This window comes from Camelina sativa, chromosome 13 (genome assembly GCF_030686135.1).
Source record: "Camelina sativa cultivar CO46 ecotype springtype chromosome 13, ASM3068613v1".
NCBI lineage: Eukaryota > Viridiplantae > Streptophyta > Magnoliopsida > Brassicales > Brassicaceae > Camelina > Camelina sativa.
Window position 1 is genome coordinate 15,536,651 of NC_141892.1, and position 21,508 is coordinate 15,558,158.

General features: G+C 35.8%; 3 protein-coding genes, 1 long non-coding RNA gene and 2 pseudogenes across 10 annotated transcripts; 5 read left to right on the top strand and 1 right to left on the bottom strand.

Moving 5' to 3' along the window:
• Window positions 1-1,571: 1,571 nt before the first annotated feature.
• Window positions 1,572-5,985, top strand: LOC147929606 (uncharacterized; annotated as a pseudogene).
• Window positions 5,986-8,167: 2,182 nt separating this feature from the next.
• Window positions 8,168-9,139, top strand: LOC147929607 (uncharacterized). Its single transcript, XR_015577452.1, has 4 exons — window positions 8,168-8,352; window positions 8,580-8,670; window positions 8,782-8,913; window positions 9,025-9,139. It is a non-coding gene; the product is annotated as an uncharacterized LOC147929607 (long non-coding RNA).
• A 72-nt stretch (window positions 9,140-9,211) lies between these two features.
• LOC109128360 (nucleolin 1-like) lies at window positions 9,212-10,312 on the top strand. Its single transcript, XM_087480671.1, has 4 exons — window positions 9,212-9,292; window positions 9,374-9,516; window positions 9,622-9,765; window positions 9,860-10,312. Exons 1-4 carry the CDS (start codon window positions 9,212-9,214, stop codon window positions 10,059-10,061), a joined length of 570 nt encoding a protein of 189 aa, XP_087336797.1. The 3' UTR covers window positions 10,062-10,312.
• A 3,499-nt stretch (window positions 10,313-13,811) lies between these two features.
• Window positions 13,812-15,363, top strand: LOC104736900 (putative purine permease 13; annotated as a pseudogene). The gene is made up of 2 exons (XR_015577335.1): window positions 13,812-13,914; window positions 14,071-15,363. The product of XR_015577335.1 is annotated as a putative purine permease 13 (transcript).
• Window positions 15,364-16,755: 1,392 nt separating this feature from the next.
• On the top strand, window positions 16,756-18,931 carry LOC104736898 (uncharacterized). 6 transcript variants are annotated; one of them, XM_010456985.2, is made up of 7 exons: window positions 16,887-17,121; window positions 17,444-17,544; window positions 17,631-17,807; window positions 17,890-17,988; window positions 18,080-18,322; window positions 18,411-18,621; window positions 18,689-18,931. In XM_010456985.2, exons 2-7 carry the CDS (start codon window positions 17,491-17,493, stop codon window positions 18,781-18,783), a joined length of 879 nt encoding a protein of 292 aa, XP_010455287.1. In that variant the 5' UTR covers window positions 16,887-17,121; window positions 17,444-17,490; the 3' UTR covers window positions 18,784-18,931. The 6 variants fall into 6 exon arrangements, with proteins under 6 accessions (XP_010455285.1, XP_087338182.1, XP_010455287.1 ...); XM_087482057.1 differs by having other exon boundaries at window positions 16,982-17,121; window positions 17,635-17,807; XM_087482055.1 differs by having other exon boundaries at window positions 17,104-17,192.
• Window positions 18,853-20,206, bottom strand: LOC104736899 (protein DOWNSTREAM OF FLC). The gene is made up of 2 exons (XM_010456986.3): window positions 19,556-20,206; window positions 18,853-19,322 (listed from the first exon to the last, which is right to left on the bottom strand). Exons 1-2 carry the CDS (start codon window positions 19,707-19,709, stop codon window positions 18,997-18,999), a joined length of 480 nt encoding a protein of 159 aa, XP_010455288.1. The 5' UTR covers window positions 19,710-20,206; the 3' UTR covers window positions 18,853-18,996.
• Between the last annotated feature and the right edge of the window lie 1,302 nt (window positions 20,207-21,508).

Genomic DNA, 21,508 nt, shown 5'->3' on the forward strand with positions numbered 1-21,508 from the left:
GTCTTTAGGTTGAAGCTGATCCTGCTATGGTTAAGGCCATGAAGCCGTTGAACATAAGGTAAGAAAATCAGGTTTCTTTTTGTGTTGCTCTCTCTTAGCTACTCCTTATTTACTTGTGCTGCTTTGGCTGGGGGAATAAGTAATTTTATTGTATTAAACCCACTTACATATATGATATATGTTCTTGGGTATTTTACGGAAAAAATTATATATGCCTAGGGACCAAGAAATTATGTAGACGGGGCTGTAATCATGTCTGGCTACTCCCTCTGAAGTACAGTATATTATTGATTTGTGAATCTTGATTTTTAGTTTTTTTTTCCGCTTGTGTTCTTTTAGGTAAGAGAGAGAAAGAAGATGATTCGGAAATCAAAGTAATTAAACTGAAGAAGCAAAAGAAAGAATCTGAGAACAAGGTCCGATTCTAAATAAGGAATGCTATTGTTCTTGAGAGAGTATGGTTAAATTTAGGCGTCTTTTTTAGTGTTATTAATCAGTTTTCAGTTATTTTTACTTAGTCTTTTGTTGTATATTTATTTTGTATCTATATATTTCTCTCGTTTATAAAAATGTAAACCTTCTATACGACAGATCAAGGAAGCTCCACTTACTAGCAAGGATGTAAGCAGTTCAGATTCAGCAGATAAAGATTCTGAAGAAGTGGCTGCTAGTAGTGGCAATATAGATGCATCCACTCCTCCACAAAGCAGGTGAACTGATTTTTCGATGTTTGCGAGATTTGTTTTACGTAAAAAAGTTCTTGTGCTGATAATGTTCTCTCTTGGAAGTATCGCCACTGACATTTGTGGTGTGGCAGTGTTCAAACGATTTACGTTGAAGGATTCGGCTCTTCGCTTCCGGAGGATGATATCAAGTCTGCATTAAGTAAACATTTCAGTGACTGTGGAGAGATCAGAAGAGTTTTTGTTGCAACAAGCATTGTAACCGGTGTTGTCAAAGGGTTTGTTACTTCCTCCTCAAGTTTATGACAACTTATAAGTTAAAAGCTTTTGACTATATATATAAGCTATGTTGTATTTTTTTCTTTTTGACAGATTTGCTTACATTGATCTAAAAGAAGACGCAAAAAAGGCGTTGGAACTTAATGGTAGTGTTATATTTGGAAAGGAACTTGTAGTTAAGAAGGCTCTACTTATGAGAGATTCCTCTGTAAACATGAACACACTAAGAACATGTTCTCCTTATGATATAAGAACGTGTTCTTCTTAGAATATAAGAACGTGTTCTTCTTAGAATATAAGAACCCGTTCTTCCTATGATTATAAATGTACATTCTAGTAGTTTCCTTATATAGAATTCACTGTATCCCTATAAATAGTTTGTAACTAGGTCATTATTATTCAAGAAATGAGAATCTCTCCTTCTCCTCTATTCTAACCTTGCCGCTCTCTCTTTCTCTCTTTCATTCTCTCTTGATCATTCTATTCCATTCTCTATTCTTCTCATACTATTTTGTAATTCTTACATAGTATGAGAGCAGTAACGCTCATATTCTACAAAATCTCAGTTTGTTTTTATTCCGCAACCAGATTCAGATCTAAGATCTCATCATGGATCTCAGCAAAACCCTAATCATCCCTGTTACACTCAAAGGTGGGAACTACTTGCTATGGGCAAGAATCACAAAGACAGCACTGTGCGGTCGCGGGCTCTGGAAGCACATTGAGAGCAATGAAGCTGTGAAGGAGACGACGACCAAACAAGAAGGAAAGGAGATCGTTGTGTGTGACAACGACAAGTGGTTCCAAGAGAACCAAAGTGTTTTAGCCTTCATCCAAAATTCCTTGGATGCTCTGATTCTTGAGTCTTACTCATATTGTGAGACAGCTAAGGATCTTTGGGATACCCTACAGAATGTGTTTGGTAATGTCTCCAATCTGAGTCGTGTGTTTGAGGTAAAGAAAGCAATTAACAATCTCAACCAGGAAGACATGGAGTTTACTAAACACTTTGGGAAGTTCAGATCTCTTTGGGCAGAGTTGGAAATGTTAAGGCCTAACTCGGTGGATCCAATGGTTCTAAATGAACGCCGTGAACAAGACAAGGTGTTTGGCTTGCTCTTGACGTTGAATCCGTCATACAATGATCTCATCAAACATATTCTTCGTTCGGACAAGCTTCCAAGTCTTGATGATGTGTGCAATCAAATTCAAAAGGAGCATGGTTCCATTGGTTTGTTTGGAGCAAAAGGTGATCTTATCACAGCCAACAAAGTAGAGGTAGTTGTTGCAAACAAGGTCTACTATAGAAATGATGGAAAGAACCGGCTCATATGTGATCATTGCAAGAAGCATGGACATCTTAAGTAGAAATGTTGGGCTCTTCATCCACATCTTCGCCCGAGAGGAACTAATCCAAGAGCGAATCAAGCGAGTGGATATGGTGAAACACAAGCTCTGATGGTTCCTCAAATCACTGAAGGAAATGGATCAGCGTTAGCAGCCTCCTCGGAGTTGGTGAGAAAATCTGACCTCGATGCACTCATCAAGGCTCTAAAAGAGTCTTCTGGTAACGCCTATCTTACTCTCAATGCTATGAAACCTCTTATTGTTGATTTTGGAGCCTCTCACCATATGATTAATGATTCTAAGCTAATTAGAGATATAAAACCGGCTTTAGGAAATGTGATCATAGCCAATGGAGATAAAGTACCTATTGAAGGAATAGGAAACTTAAACTTGTTTGAGAAAACATCTAAAGCTTTTTATATGCCTAGCTTCACCTCCAATATATTATCAGTTAAAAGGGCGACAAATGATCTTAATTGTTATGCAATATTTGGCCCTAATGATGTTTATTTTCAGGATATTAAAACAAGTAGAGTGCTTGGCAAAGGAACCACTAAAGATGATCTTTATGTGCTTGAGGATTCAAACCTATCTACTTCCCTTTCGTCATGTTTTAAATCGATAATTGATAAGGCTAATAGTTCAGTGTGGCATGCTAGACTTGGCCATCCCCATTTTCGTGCTTTGGAACTTTTGTTGCCTAGTATTTCGTTTAAGAATAATGATTGTGAAGCTTGCATCCTTGGTAAACATTGCAAAACTGTTTTTCCTAAGTCCTCAACCATATATGAGCATTGTTTTGACTTAATTCATTATGATGTTTGGACTTCACCTTGCTTATCTCGTGAAAATCAAAAATATTTTGTTACTTTTATTGATGAAAAATCAAAATATACTTGGCTAACCTTGCTTCCTTCTAAGGATAGAGTTCTTGATGCTTTTACAAACTTTCAAAACTATGTGACTAACCATTATAATGCCAAGATTAAAATTTTGAGATCAGATAATGGTGGGGAGTATACAAGTCATGCGTTCAAACAACATTTGGCCAAACATGAGATTGTTCACCAAACAAGTTGTCCTTATACACCCCAACAAAATGGCGTAGCTGAAAGGAAGAATAGACATCTTATGGAGGTTGCTCGATCTATGATGTTCCACACAAATGTACCAAAGAAGTTATGGGGAGATGCTGTTGTAACAGCATGCTACTTGATCAATCGAACTCCAACAAAAATACTGAGTGATATCTCTCCATTTGAAGTACTTAACAAGATTAAACCGTCTATCAATCACTTAAGTGTATTTGGATGTGTGTGTTATGTTTTAAAACCAGGTGAGCACCATGACAAGCTTGACGCTAAGAGTGTCAAGAGCATGTTTATTGGCTACTAAACTACTCAAAAGGGATATAAGTGTTATGAACCTGAAGCTAGGAGGGTTTTGGTCTCAAGGGATGTCAAGTTCTTAGAATCTAAGGGATTCTATGATACAAGTAATTGGGAGGACTTGAAAGATCTTCCCTACTCTTCCTCAGATAGAGCAGACAATCTCCGCATTCTTCTTGAAAGTCTTGGAGTTGCGAATAATCAACATCAACCTTGTTCTTCTCTAGATGAAACTGATAGTCCTCATAGTCAAGAAGCAGATGATTATGATAAAGCTGAAGATGAACTGAACAATCTAGGTGAAGAATGTGTATCCGAGGAGGATGATCTTGCTTTCGAGGGAGAAGAACCTAAATTAGAGGAAGAAGATCATGTGGAAGAACATCCGACTCAGGTTGAGGCTACAGAGGTTGAGGCTACAGAGGATGAGGCTATTGAATTTATTCCCCTCCGACGAAGTGAAAGACTCAAGTCTGCTCCTAAGAACTGGAAAAAATCCTCGCATCTTCTACAATAGTCAGACGGTTGCTCACCCTATACAAGTTGTATGCACTCTGGCACATTTTCCTGTTGAGCATCAAGTGTTTCTCACTCAAATTGATCAGCATTGGATTCCACAAAGTTATGAGAAAGCTAAAGAACATAAAGTTTGGCGTGATGCGGTCGGAGATGAGACTAATGCAATGCTGAAAAATCACACATGGGACGAAGCTGATCTACCAAAAGGGAAGACAGCTGTGACATCTCGATGGATATTCACTATAAAGTATAAAAGTAATGGGGAGATAGAACGATATAAAGCCAGGCTTGTAGCAAGAGGGTTCACTCAAACTTATGGAGAAGACTATTGTGATGCATTCGCTCTAGTAGCCAAACTTCACACGGTAAGAGTAGTGCTCTCATTAGCTACTAATCTATCTTGGGAATTGTGGCAGATGGATGTGAAGAACGCGTTCTTACAAGGAGAACTAGAAGATGAAGTCTATATGAGATCACCACCAGGACTTGAAGACACTATTGGTTCCGGAAAGGTGTTTAAATTAAAGAAAGCAATATATGGGTTGAAACAATCACCAAGAGCTTGGTATCATAAACTCAGTTCAACACTGATGGAAAAAGGATTTAGAAGATCAGAAGCTGATTACACTCTTTTCACTTACCCAAGCCAAAGAGGTATTATAGTCATTCTTATATATGTTGATGATATTATCATCTCCGGGAATGACAAGGTAGGTATTCAAGATACCAAACTCTATCTTAAATCAGTTTTTGATATCAAAGATCTTGGAGAACTAAAGTACTTTCTTGGGATAGAAGTTTGTCGTTCTGAAGAAGGACTCTTCTTGTCGCAAAGAAAGCACACACTTGATCTTTTGAATGAGGCAGGTAAACTTGGATCAAAACCAGTTGAAACTCCACTTGAAGAAGACTACAAGGCTGGTCGTAAGGGGGAGCTGAATGATGCTCCTTTCGAAGATGTAAAACAGTATCGATGGTTGGTAGGTAAGCTTATTTATCTCACCATAACACGACCTGATATATGATTTGTTGTGAACCAGGTGAGTCAACATATGCAGAAGCCAACATTACATCATTGGAAAATGGTGAGCCGAATACTTAAGTATCTCAAAGGATCACCAGGACAAGGCATATGGATGGGATGTAATGGAAATGCAGAGCTGGTAGGATGCTGTGATGCAGATTATGCTGGGGATCATGAAGATAGACGCTCAACATCTGGTTATTGCACGTTTGTTGGAGGAAATCTTGTCACTTGGAAGAGTAAGAAACAAAAGGTGGTATCTCTCTCAAGTGCAGAGTCTGAATACAGGGCAATGAGGAAGCTCACAACCGAACTCATGTGGCTCAAAGCTCTCTTGAAGGATCTAGGCATCGAGACTCCAAAGTCGATCACAATGCACTGTGACAATGAAGCCGCTATTCACATTGCATCAAACTCAGTATTCCATGAAAGGACGAAACACATAGAAGTGGACTGCCATAAAGTTAGAGAACAAGTTCAGTTAGGAGTTATCTTGCCATGTCACACCAAGAGTTCTGAACAACTGGCAGACATTTTCACCAAAGCAACGAGTCCCAAGGTTTGCGAGTATATACACTCCAAACTTGGACTTATGGACCTAACCAGACCACCGATGAAGACCCTAAGCTATTCACTCCATACTCTTTTTCCTTTAGTATGTTTTTGTCCCAAATGGGTTTTACATACTAAGGTTTTTAATGAGGCGGCTGTTCATAGTTTCAAGCTTAACCTCTGTTCCAAATGATTAAGTTTGAGGGGGAGTGTGAACATGAACACACTAAGAACATGTTCTCCTTATGATATAAGAACGTGTTCTTCTTAGGATATAAGAACCCGTTCTTCCTACGATTATCAATGTACATTCTAGTAGTTTCCTTATATAGAATTCATTGTATCCCTATAAATAGTTTGTAACTAGGTCATTATTATTCAAGGAATGAGAATCTCTCCTTCTCCTCTATTCTAACCTAGCCGCTCTCTCTTTCTCTCTTTCTCTCTTTCATTCTCTCTTGATCATTCTATCTCATTCTCTATTCTTCTCATACTCTTTTGTAATTCTTACATCCTCCCCTGACTATTCTGGTAGTGATCTAGATCTTGGCGATCGTTTCAGCGGACGTTTCGGCAGGCTTGGCAGACTTTACATAGGCGGCCGATTTAGCAGTGGTCGCTGTGGAGGTCTTCGCCGGTGTAGGGCCTGTTGAGTATTTGGAGACGGAGGAAATTAAACTTAGTTTAAATAGCAAAGAATGATGTTTTTTTAATCACGTTTTGGCAAAGTCAGATTGAGTTTTCACATAATAACCACTAGAATCGTATGACAGATTCGATTTCTATTACAACACATTTTCTGTTGCGTATTCACATAAAAGTATTTATTATTACTTTCGACATTTTCGATTTGTCAAAATGCTTAACGAAAAACGTTTTCCTGTTTCCAATGCTCCGAGGTTTTGTTTTCATAAACAAATTTGAACAGTTTTCATTTCTCTATTTACTTCCACTATTTTGATATATCCATTTCTCTTATGATTTTTTAATCTACATATGACAAACAATATGAATGACAAAAACTATTCATTAAAGCACGGGCTACAATATATGTATAAATTATCAATGAATAACGCGATTTCGTTTTTTTTATTGATTTTCTATACAAATTTCCAATGTCGTAGGATCGAGCCATAATTAAGTTTCGGTTTATGTAACTCAATTATTGTTCTTTTTTTTTGGTACGAGTGTGGGCTCTAACTGTTTCAACCGCAGCGTTTACGGTTGCGATTACGGGAGATTGCGAAAATGGGTGGTTGCGGTTTCAAGCGTTATTAAGCATTTTGAATGACTGATTTTAGCGTTTTAAAATGGGTGCATTTGCGGGAGTTTACAACTGGTTGACCAGCGGATGCAATAGCGGTAAAAACATAATAAATATAAAATATAATTATAGAAATGTTTAAAATACCAAAAAAATTATTTAACATGATTTATAATTAAAATTCATTAAAAAAAATACTTAAATAATTATTTAAAAAACAAATAAATTTCATATTGAAATACATATTACTTTATGCATTTTAATAAAGTAATTTGATAAATGAAAAACATATGTTTTAGATCGTAGATCTTCTTTTTAAAATTTCACACACTCAATAAGTTCCATGGGGCAGTATTTGCATCGGTAGTAATGATCAAACGAGAGTTGAGAAGAGTCACTTGTGATTTTTTTTATATTTTTCACAAATAATCTTATGTTCTTAAATTTCTGATGAAATGTTATATTTATTTAGATTTTTTTGAACTTACGTGCGATGTGCCATTAAATTTCCGTCAAGTTTCCGGGTTATTGTTAATTGAAATCTTATTTTTTTCCAATTGTTTATTTTTTAATATTCTCAATTGTATTCACACTATTTTTTTTTCATCCTTAATGAATAAAATAGTTAGGTAAAAGATATATATAAAAAAAATTCACTATCATTGATTTGTTTCAAGTTAAAAAAAAAATCTCAAACGCAATCGCCCGCAACCGCAAACGCTTGCGAGAAACAACTTTTGGAATTCAGTGGTTTGAAGTGGTTAGGTACAATTTGGAATGATTGGAGCAATTTGTGTAATTGATACCAATCGCTAACAACAGCTACCACCCACAAACGCAGCGTTTGCGGGAGGTAGCGAGAGAACCAATCAACACTTAAAATAAAATACAAGTTTAGACCTAAAATGTATGTTAAGACCTAAAGTACAATTATGTAACTCTTCGTGAAGTTTCAAAAATTATAATAAAATAAAACTCAATTTTAAAAGTGAAAAAATATCTTAATTAAGCTGCTGGGTTTTTGCTTCTCTCTCTCGAAAACGTAAAGGTTTCTTTTAGCTTTTCTCCTTACTTATCATTCTCCATGGGCAAGTCTAGCAAGAAATATACCACCAAAGTAATTAATTTGTTACCCACGATATGACTTTCTTCTTTGTTGTTCTTCCTACTCAGTTTTTAAGCTGTGGTTTATTCGCAAAGCTAAACTGGAATTTGTTTTGGTTTAATTAATTTATTCAAGTTTTCAGGTTGAAGCAGATCCTGCTATAATCAAGACCACGAAGCCGTTGAAGAAAGGTAAGAAAATTAGGTTTCTTTTATGTTGCTCTCTCTATACTACTTTATGAGAGAATGAATATATGACTTGTGAAGTTGTGCTCCAATGGCTGAGGGAATAAGTTATTTAATTACTTACATATATGATATGTGTTCTTGTGATTTTGGGTATATGTGGTTATAGGGGAAAAAGAATAATAATGATTTGTCAATATTGTTTTTTTTTTGTTTGCTGGTGTTCTTTTAAGGTAAGAGAGAGGATCGGAAGAAGATGATTTGGAGACCAAAGTAAAACTGAAGAAGCAAAAGAAAAATCAAAAGAAAAAATCTGAGAACAAGGTTAAATATTCGGAGGAATCCTAATGTTCTTGAGAGAGTACTGACTAAATTCAGTTTTTTCTCAGTTATTTATTCTCTTCCATAGTGTTTTAATGGCTAGTTATGTAACAGGAGACAATGGACTTTCTTCAGCCGATGGAAGCAAAGATGGATTTGTTAATTACAAAAGTGGATTTGTTAACCTCAAAGGTGGATTTGTTGGCGACCAATGCAGATCTACAGGAGATTTTGACCTCACTGAAGGTTTTTTACTTATGTGAATTTAACTTTATATAAGTTCTATATGTTGTTTATATTGTAGTATTGTTCATGTTCAATTAGTAGTTATGCATACTTTCCTAACATTCATTTCAGGAAGTTGCTGAAACCAATGGCTCTTTGACGACGAAAGCAGAGAGCAGTTCGTCTGAGGATGAATCAGAAGATGATTCTCAGGATGACAAGGTGATACTTTATACTTCTGATGAGGTACACACTCAATAAGGATTTTTTGTTTACAAACATCTAAGAGCGACATGTATAAACTTTATTGTGTTTGCTAATGGAAAAAAAAATAGGAGCCTTCAAAGGATCCTGCTCTTCATCTTCTGATTCATCCTCAGATGATTCTCAGGATGACAAGGTGATACTTTATATCTCATTCTTGTTATGTCTTATTATTTTTTTTTAATCCCTAATTTTGCATATGTACTTTGTTTACTAGGCATCAAATGTAAACTTGCTACGACAGAAGGCAGCGCCGCCTACTAGCAAGGTTGCAAGCAGTTCAGATTTAGCAGTTAAAGAATCTGATGAAGAGGCTGCTGAGAATGGAAATATAGCTGCACTTACTCCTCCACAAAGCAGGTGAATTGATTTTTCGATGTTTGCGAGATTTGTTTTACGTACGTAAGATGTTCTTGTGTTGATAATTGTTGTCTCTTGAAAGTACTGATACTTGTGGTGTGGCAGTGTTCAAACGATTTACGTTGAAGGATTTGGCTCTGCCCTTCCGGAGGATGATATCAAGACCGCATTAAGTGAACATTTTAGTACATGTGGAGAGATCACAAGGGTTTTTGTTCCAACAAGCATTGTAACCGGTGCTGTCAAAGGGTTTGTTACTTCCTCCTCAAGTTTATGACAACTTATAAGTTAAAAGCTTTTTAACTATATGATATATAAGCTATGTTGTATTTTTATTTTACAGATTTGCTTACATTGATCTAAAAGAAGACACAAAGAAGGCGTTGGAACTTAATGGTAGTGTTATGATTGGAAAGGAACTTGTCGTTAAGAAGGTTCTACTTATGAGAGATTCCTACACTGGCCATTCTGGTAGTAATCTTGGTTCAGGCGGCCGATTTGGCGGTGGTCGCTGTGGAGGTTATGGCATGTGTAGACGCTGTTGACGCTTTTTTTGTCCAGGCAAATTAAGCAGACTATCACCTTCATCGACATAAAGGCCAACGACAGCTAATGTTGTTCTTCTTTGTCGACCTTTGACGACTAATTTTTCAAAGTATTTTTTCTTGTGAGAAAAAAGTTATTTAACCTTTTGAGTTTGAAACTATACGTCTTTGATCTTTCTATATGTTTCATCTTCCCAAAACCTTTCTTCCAACTTTAGACCCCGTTATCAATACGACCCAACCCATAAAATTATCGTCTCCAACTTTAGATTACTCTTGAATCAGTCGCCATAACTAGCTAGGCATGTTGTGGTAGGGCAAAAACCATGAGCGTAGAACCTAGATGATCCCAACACATGATATCAAGCATGTAGCCCATTCCTTGATCTCTTTTCTATTATTTTTTTGTATATTTACTGTATGGTTTTTTTGTTAGCCCTTATCTAATTCGTTTTAGATCTTATGAGTTACTACTTTGGAAAATATACTTTATATAATAAGATATATATATATATATATATATTATCTCATATTTATTTTTAAAAACTGCTTAATTTTTGTAAATTTTTGATAATAATTATCTTTTAACATTATTAATATTGTTTAAAACAAATTTTTTTGTTTTTTTATAGTAATCTTAAATTCTCTACTAAATATTAACTTTTACACATGTCAAAATTTCAGATTAATTATTTGACATGTGTCAAAATCATGGTAATGGCTAGCTTTGAAAACTCATTTTATATAATGAGATATTTTTACTATTTTATCTAAATTTCTTATTAAATGTAGAATTTGTTACGTAAGGTGATTTTTTTGTCCAAAAAAAAAATTAAGGTGGTTTGTTTCTTAATAATGTAGACATCCTATATAAAGATAGAAAATATCCTATATAAGAGCTACATCTAAAAATAAAATAAAACATAACTATTCTTCAACACTCACGAGTCACGAAGATGGCCGTTTCTGGTGTGAGAAGTAATGTATTTTCATTTCTTCCTCTTCTCCTTATTTTATCAATCACCCCTTTGTCTTCGTCTTCATCTTTTTCACCGAGTGACAAAGTCACAAAAGCATTACTTGACAAACTCTGTTCACAACCAACAATTTACAAGCACTTCTGTATTCCTTGGCTAACCTCTGACCCTACAACGTTCACCCTCGACCTGAAAGGTCTTGTCCCTATGGTCTTCCAGAAGGCGGAAATGTTGGGCTATAAGCAGTGCCGTGCTCACACCGATGGAGGGCAAAAAAAAAAATTTTTGACTATTGTAATATTTAAAACTATTTTAATATTAAATGAAAATAAAATGTTAATAACAAAACCAATAATATAAAAATTAAAATCATTTTTGTTAACTCACAATGTTCTATTGTAATTTTCCACATGTACTACTTTGAGTTATTCTTTGTTTAAATATTTTTTTTTTACTTATACTGTTATTAGTAAAGAATTTATTTTCAAGATAAGAAAATCTCAATAAAACTTATAGTATTTTTTAAAAATATAATTCTAATGAAAAGTTTCCATTATTAAAATATGTTATATTAAGTTAACTAAATATATAAGCTTACTTTTTACATAAAATGTGGCCTAAAATTTTAGTTTTTTTTTTGGTGGCCTTGGGCATTTGGCCTTTTTGCCCAAGGGTAGGCACGGCACTGGCTATAAGAACCTGGCGATGATTGAAGGCTTGCATAGAACAACGAATGATCCGACGCTTAAGATCCCATATGGGTCTTGCATGTCAGGTTATGAATCCTCAAATACAGCACTGAAAAAAGCTAAACAACTTGCAAGGTCTAATGCGTACGTGTCAGCATCTAAGGCAGCTTTTGAGGCCTTTGATAGTATAAATACGTGTGAATCTCTGCTAGAAGGATTGGCAACACCAGCTATTGTTTCAGAACGCAATATGTGGTATGAAAGAATGTGTAACACTGGCATGGCTTTCTCCGATATTTTGGATTTTGGACTATGAAAATTTCATTATGTTTGTAGTTTTGTTGAAAGCCTATAAATTAATAAATTCATAGTTAAATTATTATCTTTTAGACCGGAATATAACCCTCGGATGGGTTATCCTTATATAAAATACCAAAACTACGCGTTTTGACATTTGAATGAAAAACAAAATAATTTGACTTGGAGTCTTGACCCCATAACCTCTACTCTATTATAAATCAAAACATGCTTTAACAATCATAGCCAATTATTCCGCAGTAATTTCTTGCAATTCAACAAAGTAACAAACCCATAAATATATAAACTCTTTGTCTTCTCCTTCGCCCACAACATCGCATAGTCGAAGCAGAAGGCCCGCCTTTAGGATGAGAGCATGCAGCTCTTCCTGTTTGTTCACTCAAGTAACAATGTAGTATGTTTGGTAGTATTTTTAGTTTCCGTATGTAATGAAACAATGAACAGAGCGATTCATTTTCACTCGTCTCACACACAAGACTAATTGGTGTCACTGGCGTGTCTCACACATGGTCCCATGATTGTATCAGAAACTTGTGTAAACAGGACATGATGTTTAACGTTTGTGTGGATTTGGAATATAGAGTGAGAAGAGAAAGAAAACTCAAGCCTGTTTGCCACTGCTAGGGTTGGACTTGGGACAGAGGTTCCAGCGTCCCTTGACACGCTCTACCACTAGTGGTCCTCATCCTCCTACGGAAACCATGAGTCCTAGCCAGAGATTTTCTTGATCTGCGTCTCTTTGTTTGACAAAGAGCAGCTTTTCCAGCTCTCACCACAAGGCCTCTGCGTCTCTGACCATTCATTCCACACCATACAATACTAGAGACTTGATCAATTAGATTATACCCTAAACCCTTGACACACTGTCCAGAACCTAGACCTAGACAAATCCAAAATGACCCTTGAGCTAAGGTCTGTTGCTGCTAAACTGGCAAAGCTTATAATTCACTGCTCAACTCTTAGAGGCTAGTTACAATAAACATTACAACAAAGTTATGATCAAGGGAGGAGGACAAGTGCATGTGACGCTTTGAAGCAATTTGTGCGGAAAACCTATAACTATTGAACCTAAATAATCGCCATGGACTAGATGAGTACAAAGAAAGTCAATAGAACTAGGTTGGATCTCAAAGAGTTCAACAGAGAATGAAAACACGCCAATAACTTTAGAGTAAGATAGATCTACTAGTGTATAATAAGCTAAATGGCAACATTTTTGTACTGAAAAACAAACAACATTCACTAGCGGCTACAACTACATGAGCTTAAAAAAAACAAATGGCTTCCCTCAATCCCTAATCGAATTCACCATGACAACAACTATGTTACACAATTCACAAAATAAACAATATCTAATAAATAAGTTCCAAAAGTAAAGCTAGAGACAAACCCATACGCGAACCCAAAGAAACACGAGAACCAAAATCAAAAACTTAATACAACATTACAAACAACAGTAGCAGCTAAACCAGAAACAATAATTAGAACCAATCTCAAGAGAGTTACCAGAAAATGGTGAAGCTATCCGAGAGAGAAACGAGCAGTGGAGAAGCTTCCAAGAAGCGGAAGAGCTGAGAGAACACTCTGACTCCCTTCCAAGAAGCAAATATACATGACCGAAAACAACATATCCGAAACTTTTACCCAACCACAGGATGCCACGTCATAGGTTATGAAAGACAAAACCAACACAAATAACAAGTATGATGAACTTTATATAAATAATTAAAATATTCGATTTATACATGTTTATAAACTTTAAATTATCTCTCGTCCACCAGAGGTCCAGATCTTTTCAGAAATTATCAGACTCTTCTCAATCGTCTCATTCATCCATCACTCAACTACTCTCCCTTCCCTTCATCATGGGTAAAATTTCTCTAATTTTCCTCAATTCAATTCCAATTTCCATCAAAAAACCCCCCTAATACCCAGTATTCTTCTTAGGGTCTCTCTGTTTTCCTCCTCTGTGATTGAAACCAAAGAGCTGTGAACCACTTTATGTGTTGTTTTTGGTTGTTACAGATGAACAAGTGTTGCTGCTGCTAAAGGAAGAAGATGAAGGAAACAACAGAAGAACTAGTGTTCCTACTCAACTCTTAATGCTTAAACGAACCCAATGGTGGATTCTTGTCTTCATCAGTATCTTCTTCCTCATCTCCGCTCAAGCTGTTGCTGTTCTCCTTGGTCGGTTTTATTACAATGAAGGTGGAAACAGTAAATGGATCTCTACTCTTGTCCAAACCTGTGGCTTTCCCATTCTTTATCTCCCTCTTTGTCTCCTTCCTCCTTCTTCTTCATCACACTCTTCTTCTTCTTCTTCTTCTTCTTCTTCTTCTTCTTCTTTCACTACTCTGCTTTGGATTTATCTTTCTCTTGGTCTTGCTATTGGTTTTTGACAATCTTTTCTATTCTTTTGGTCTTTCGTATCTCTCTGCTTCAACTTTCTCTATTCTATGTGCTTCACAGTTAGCTTTCAATGGTGTCTTCTCTTATTTCATCAACTCTCAGAAAATCACTGTTTTGATTTTCTCCTCTGTTTTGTTGCTCTCTGTTTCTGCTGTGTTGGTTTCTTTGGATGATGATGATGATTCGAGTAATAGCCCATCAGGAGATTCTAAGTGGAGTTACTTAGTTGGGTGTTTCTGTACTGTTCTTGGTTCTCTTATGTATTCTCTTCAGCTCTCTCTTATGCAGTTGTCATTCGAGAAGGTTATCAAGAGTGAGACTTTCTCTATGGTTCTCGAGATGCAAATCTACACGTCCCTCGTGGCTTCTTGTGTTGCGGTTATCGGGCTGTTTGCGAGCGGGGAATGGATGCTGTTGAGTGTGGAGATGGATGAGTTTCAGGAAGGTCGAGTGGTATACGTCTTGACTTTGGTTGGAATCGCGGTTTCGTGGCAATTGGGTTCTGTTGGAGCCGTGTCACTGATATTTTTGGTGACTTCGCTGTTTTCAAACCTTATTGGTACGCTCTCTCTCATTGTTACACCTCTTGCAGCCATTGCCGTGTTCCACGACAAGCTGACTGAGCTTAAGACGGTCGCTATGGTTACCGCCTTCATGGGATTCGCTTTATATATCTACCAGATTTACCTTAATGACTTGGAAGTACAAAGAGCACGAGAAGCTCAGGTTGATTGATTCTTTTAAGGTGTTCTATTATTAGTTCAGTGTTTTAGTAATCTCTATTAGAACAACAAGCTACTATTGTTGTATTGGTTTGTATGATTAATTTATTGCCGAAGGGAAGAAACTTATTCAGATATGTATAGTTGTATACAACATGGTATTACATAAATATTGTTATTCATGATATATATATATATATATATATATATATATATATATATATATATAACAAGCTACTAGTGTTTGGATTATTCATGATATATAACAGATCCCAAATAACCTCTTACCAAGACCACAACCTCGAAGATGGCATTTTGGAGGGTGTCTTCTATAGATACACAACTTGCCTCAAATAATAAAGAGGCTTTGTGCCACAGAAACCAGAGAACCACAGATACAGAAGCGTTTCCTGTAGAGAGGTTAGTCATTCTACGATCTCTTTCGATTAGTAGCTTCATCAAAGTGTTACTGTGAATCAGTGGGTTTGGCTTAAACAGAGTAGGAATGATTTCCTAAACCTGAGCAGTATATTGACATTTCAGTAAAACATGAAATTACTAAAGCAAAGCAACATCTGTGTATTTGTCATTGGCGATAGACCTATTGAGCTTATAACTAATGTATAACAAATACTGTTGCGAAATGTACATGAAGTTGTGCAAACCAGAAGAGCTACACAAGCTGTGTAACCCAACAGGATTAGGATGTTTTTACGTTGCAACAAACAATCAGTGGAATGGCTGTGTAAAACCCAATTGTAAGTTGTTGAAAATAAGAGTTTGTTCACAAACAGACCAAAGTTCTCTTCTATCTTTCACATGCAGTCACATAGAAATTTTCCATAGTTTTCTTGGTTTTTTTAAGAGACATCCTTGATGTCCATCTTATCAATCTCGTGACTCCTCGTATCCATCTTGTTTCTTTGAATCGGTATTTGTATAATGGATTGATTAATAGAACCTCTTCTTTTCGATTTTGGAGAAGATAACTTTGTTGTTGGTGTGGGCGATGATTGAATTAGCGATAGCTAGGAATGTTCTTCCAAGAATCAAAGGTTTACCAAGTTTTTTGTCCATTTCTAGGACGTGGAAGTCCATATGAACGATACAGTAGTTTCCCACAACTAATTGTAGACGCGATTTATCTTCCGTTATTAACTTTTGTGAGTAATCCTTAATGACTAAGTTAACGTTGGATCAACATTATATCTCGTCATCTATGTTTTTCGGTAATATCTCCTCTTTTTTTTCAATAATAATATCTCTGCATTACGTTAACGTTAGAACCGGAATCACAAAGATATATAGTAACAAAAATTGCAATACCCTTTAATTAGGTTTACCTTCAGCATGTCCTAATATAACGCCGGCTTGTCTTCTAACAACTTGACTTGTCTGGTTACGGCTTATGCAGTTTGAGCGACTTGCATCTCTAGCTCCTTGACATGGGTTGTAATTAAAGCCTTCAAATTTCCCATTGATTTCTTGAGATAGCTTTTGATATGAAACAAGGAGCTGTTGCATCAACATCTCTCGAGCTTGCCTTCTTAATAGATATGCACTTTGGCTTGTCCTGTATGGAGCTTTGTTGTCGTCGTTGCAAAAAGAGCTCTAGGCTGAAAGTAATTGCCACCATACGTGGCGTTTTGAAATTGGGGTTTTTGGACATATAAGTCTTCAAATTTTATTATCTTAGGAATATCATTAAGCGACCTCTTGTCATTACAATTACCACTAAATCTTGCCCAAAAAAAATGGTAACAAAAGAGCAAAATACTCACCTACCCGTTAGATGATCAGATCTCAATCACAAAATATATTATATCTTTTTCATCATAAAAAATAGTCCAATACAGTTTCCTCGTTTTTTTTGTTTGTTTGACTTCAAACTCGTACCCTTCTTCTCTCTGCTTCGATTTCCCAAAGACAATAATATTTTGCAAAGGTAAGTTCTTAAAACCTTCAAAATCTTTCTTCAATGTTCCAGATATGAGATTTGATCTTTGTACTAATGAGGTAATAATAGACAAAGATCCTCCCGACACGACATTTTCTATCACATGATCTTATGATTCCGTGATAAACGATTGTTGTCTGTAAGATTTTTTTTTTTTTTTTTTGGTCAAAATAGCCTGTAAGATTTAAGATCGACATTTCCTGACCACTAATTTTTTTTTCTTAGCTCAATAATAAGATTCTTAATGTAATAATTTTGACTTGGGTTTTGGAAACTGATGTGTTTCTTTCTTTTTCGAAACATTTTTTAGAGTTTAAAAAAGAAGTTAATTACGAAGTTACGAATCCTAATCCAGTGATGAGTACTAATGGGTTTGTGAAACCTGTTCCAACTGAAGAAGAACAAGCAAAGGTATACAATATTAAACTGGTTCACTGTTTCAGAGTTTGGTTTTTAATCAGATTTGTGTTTTTGTTATTAATTTGGGTTTTATTTAGATAGAGGAAGTGAGGAAGCTGCTAGGCACATTACCTGAGAAACTTTCGAGTTTTTGTTCGGATGATGCGGTTTTGAGGTATTTAAGAGCGAGGAATTGGCATGTCAAGAAAGCTACTAAGATGCTTAAAGAAACATTGAAATGGAGAGTTCAATACAAACCTGAGGAGATTTGTTGGGTAATTTTTTTTTTTTTTTATGGAAGTTACATTGTTGTGATCTTGTTGAGTATGACTGATGAGTTTGTTGTGTGTTACGTAGGAGGAAGTAGCTGGTGAAGCTGAGACAGGGAAGATATATAGATCGACTTGTGTCGACAAACTTGGACGACCTGTTCTTATCATGAGACCGAGTGTTGAGGTTTGTTCCACATCATCAATTCCAATGCACAGAGTTGCTTTATGCTTATACTTTATGATCTCATATTTAGTTTTTGATCTGATTTGTTCAGAATTCTAAGTCAGTGAAAGGCCAAATTAGATACCTTGTGTATTGTATGGAGAACGCAGTCCAAAATTTGCCACCAGGGGAAGAACAGATGGTGTGGATGATAGACTTCCACGGCTATAGTCTAGCGAATGTATCATTAAGAACTACAAAAGAAACAGCTCATGTGTTACAAGAACATTACCCTGAGCGTTTAGCTTTCGCTGTTCTTTACAATCCTCCCAAGTTCTTTGAACCCTTCTGGAAGGTTAGAATTTGCTTTTCATTAAAAGGTTGTGTTGGTTTATAACGTTAATGAGTGTGTGTGTGTGTGACTGTTGGGTTTTATTATATAGGTGGCGAGGCCTTTCTTAGAGCCAAAGACACGGAACAAAGTGAAGTTTGTTTACTCGGATGATCCAAATACTAAGCAGATCATGGATGAGAATTTCGATATGGACAAGATGGAGTCAGCTTTTGGTGGAAACGATGACTCTGGTTTCAACATAAATATACATTCAGAAAGGATGAAGGAGGATGATAAAAAAAGACTTGCTGCCTTGGAGGGTATTGCTTCTGTTTCTCTAGACTCGCTCAGCATTTTATCAGTCTCTGATGGTGTTGCCTCTGACAGTGCTCACCCTAGCTCTCAGGATGTCTCTGAAGACGAGTATCATCAACCTCAGACAAAGGGACCAATCCCGTGATCGAGTTATCCAATGTTTGTAACTACTTCCTTCTAAGATTCTAGCTGCAACCATTGTATGTTTATGTATTCTGTTCTCTACCGCGAAGAGATTCCATATGTATTTTTTTTCTTTTTCGATTAGTAATAAAACCATAACAGAGATGTGCAAGCAATAGAATGCACGAAAAACACAAGCTGCAATTACATTTTTAATACCAACAGGTCGCAGTAAACCCTGATACAACATACAGAAACTAGTCGTCGGTTTCTTGGTATAGCTTCATGATCTCCGCACAGCCCGGCATTGGTGCATCCCTTAGAAATCCCATAGTGTTAGCAAAACGCTCGTCTGAAGCAATACCGTTAAAACGGGTGAGAGTCACACGGGCACGGTCATGGCCAGGGGAGCGAGTGGAACAACGTAACTGAGAGCTGCTAACCAACGTTGCATCACAGAACTGATCATCATGGTCTTCGTTAACCAAGATCTTGTATGATCCTGTTGAGTCGGTCCGCGCCTCGTGGCTATACGTTAACTCCATTGTTCTCCTGTCTTTACATTCCAATCTAACCACCGCACCTATATATATATATATATATATTCATATTTCATAATCATATAAATCAGCCTAATCATCTAACAGATTCTAAAATTTTGAATCAAAACTCTACAAAAACACAGATCTGCAAGTTCAAAACTGATTCAATAGTCCAAAACACGATCTGAAAGAAAAAAATGTAAACATAGGAAACTGCAAATCTGATTCATAGGAGATTGGATCTTGGATCTTGGATGTTAATGTAAAACGTTACCAGGAATGTAAGTAGAGGCTGATGTTTCGAAACCAGCGAGGCAAGTGTCGCAATAGACACGGCCTCGCACGACAAACGGGTTCTTATTCGGCCTAGCCACGATGGTTAGAACCGGTAAAAAGCAGAGAGCCACCAGTAAAACCACTTTAGACATTTTTGCAAAAGAAAGATTTTTAACTGGAGAAACTCAGAAAAGGTTTGACAGAGGATTAGGTTTTTTAAATGAGAGAGGGACACAGAACAGAAGAGAGTTAATGAGTGTGAATGAGAAGTGGCCAGAGTAAGCACTTAAGTGTCGTTTAAACGTGAAACAAACAAAATGATTGAAGCGCGTGGAGTGGTTTGTTTTCTCTCTCGTACGCGCCGAATTAAAGAAACGGTTACTAGTGTAACTGTAGTTTTGCAAAAGAGTGAGTGTTTTGGTTGGGTCTTAAAAATAGTAGATTAGTCGTCAGTCATTAAAGCGGTGGCTTTATTAAAAAGTGAAATGCCATAATTAGTTATAGACCTTATGAATATGATGATCAAATTTGTTTTGATCGAAGAGTATCCAATAAGCAAAGTTGTTTGTCACATATTAGTGAGAGTTACAAATTGGGTTTTTTTTTTTTTTTGTTGCTCAACCACAACTATTCATTTTCCAAAGTTCTTACAACTTGCATCTTAAACTCTTACATTATTTAACCAAATAGACTTAATAGAATAAAGCTTAGGAGCATATATTTATTTAAGATGCAATAGAATAAAGCTTAGGAGCATCTTATTATATAAAGTTGGGTTTTGAAAGTTCTTCATTAACAAAACTTTGACATGTGTCAAGTTTATATCAACCTGAGATTTGATTACAAAAAAAAAACAAAATATTCTGTTTTAAATAATATTAATAATGTAAAAAGATAATTATCAAACAATTACAAAATTTTAAAAAATAATAATTATAAAGAGATTATACATATATATAGATATTTCATAAATTCGAAATTATAACATTATTTACTTATTTTTAATTTTAAGTTATTAATTCTACAAAAAAATAGAAATGGGATTAAAGAAAATATACAGTTAATTATTAATTCTAAATTTTGTAAATACTCACTTCTATATAAACATAGATTGTCTCATATTTTTCATCTAACAAAATATTTTTTTCAAAAATATTGCTTTCAACTTTGTTCTATTGGTAAAACTTTTTTAATTGAAAGCTAAATTTTTAACAAAAATATATGCGTCTTCCTTTTCTAATACTGTATTTTAAAATTTAATATAGTATTTTTACATTCTTTTATTTAATTTATCTTTTCACCTTTGAATTATTTGGGATTCATATATTATCGTGATTATAATCTTATATTATTTCTTTATTTATGTCAATTTTTTTTCTTCTAATTTTTCAACCTTGATTGGGTGGTCATAGACTCTTTTTTGTGCAAACATAATTTTTACCATCTATTCAATCCTAAAAGGGAGGAGTAGAAGCTCATCAACCTAATAGTTAGATAAAATAGGCTAATCAAACACAAGCTTATAACAAACATAGATAGATAGATTGGAAAAACATAAATTGTTGTTGATAGATCCATAGGAGTTCGGAGACCGTGACACCATGGTTTGCGTATAGGTTTAAAAGAATTGATTTGGTAACCTATGTCACCAAAGTGCACTTATCTTTTCGATCAAGGGTTCTGAGAGAACTCCAGAGTTAAGTGTGCTTGAGCTGAAGTAGTTTCAGGATGGGTGACCTTTCGGGAAGTGATTATCGGAACTGTGCGAGTGAGAACAAAACACAGGGAAGGATCATATTGTGATTTGTAGGATCGGTAAACAAGTATTTAATGCCTTCCGGATGTAACAAACCGACCACCAAATATGGGTGGGCCAGGAGTAGACGAGGGCCCACTAAGGAAGGTGGCCCATGAACTGGGAGTGGACATGGGGCTCACTAAGAAAGGTTGC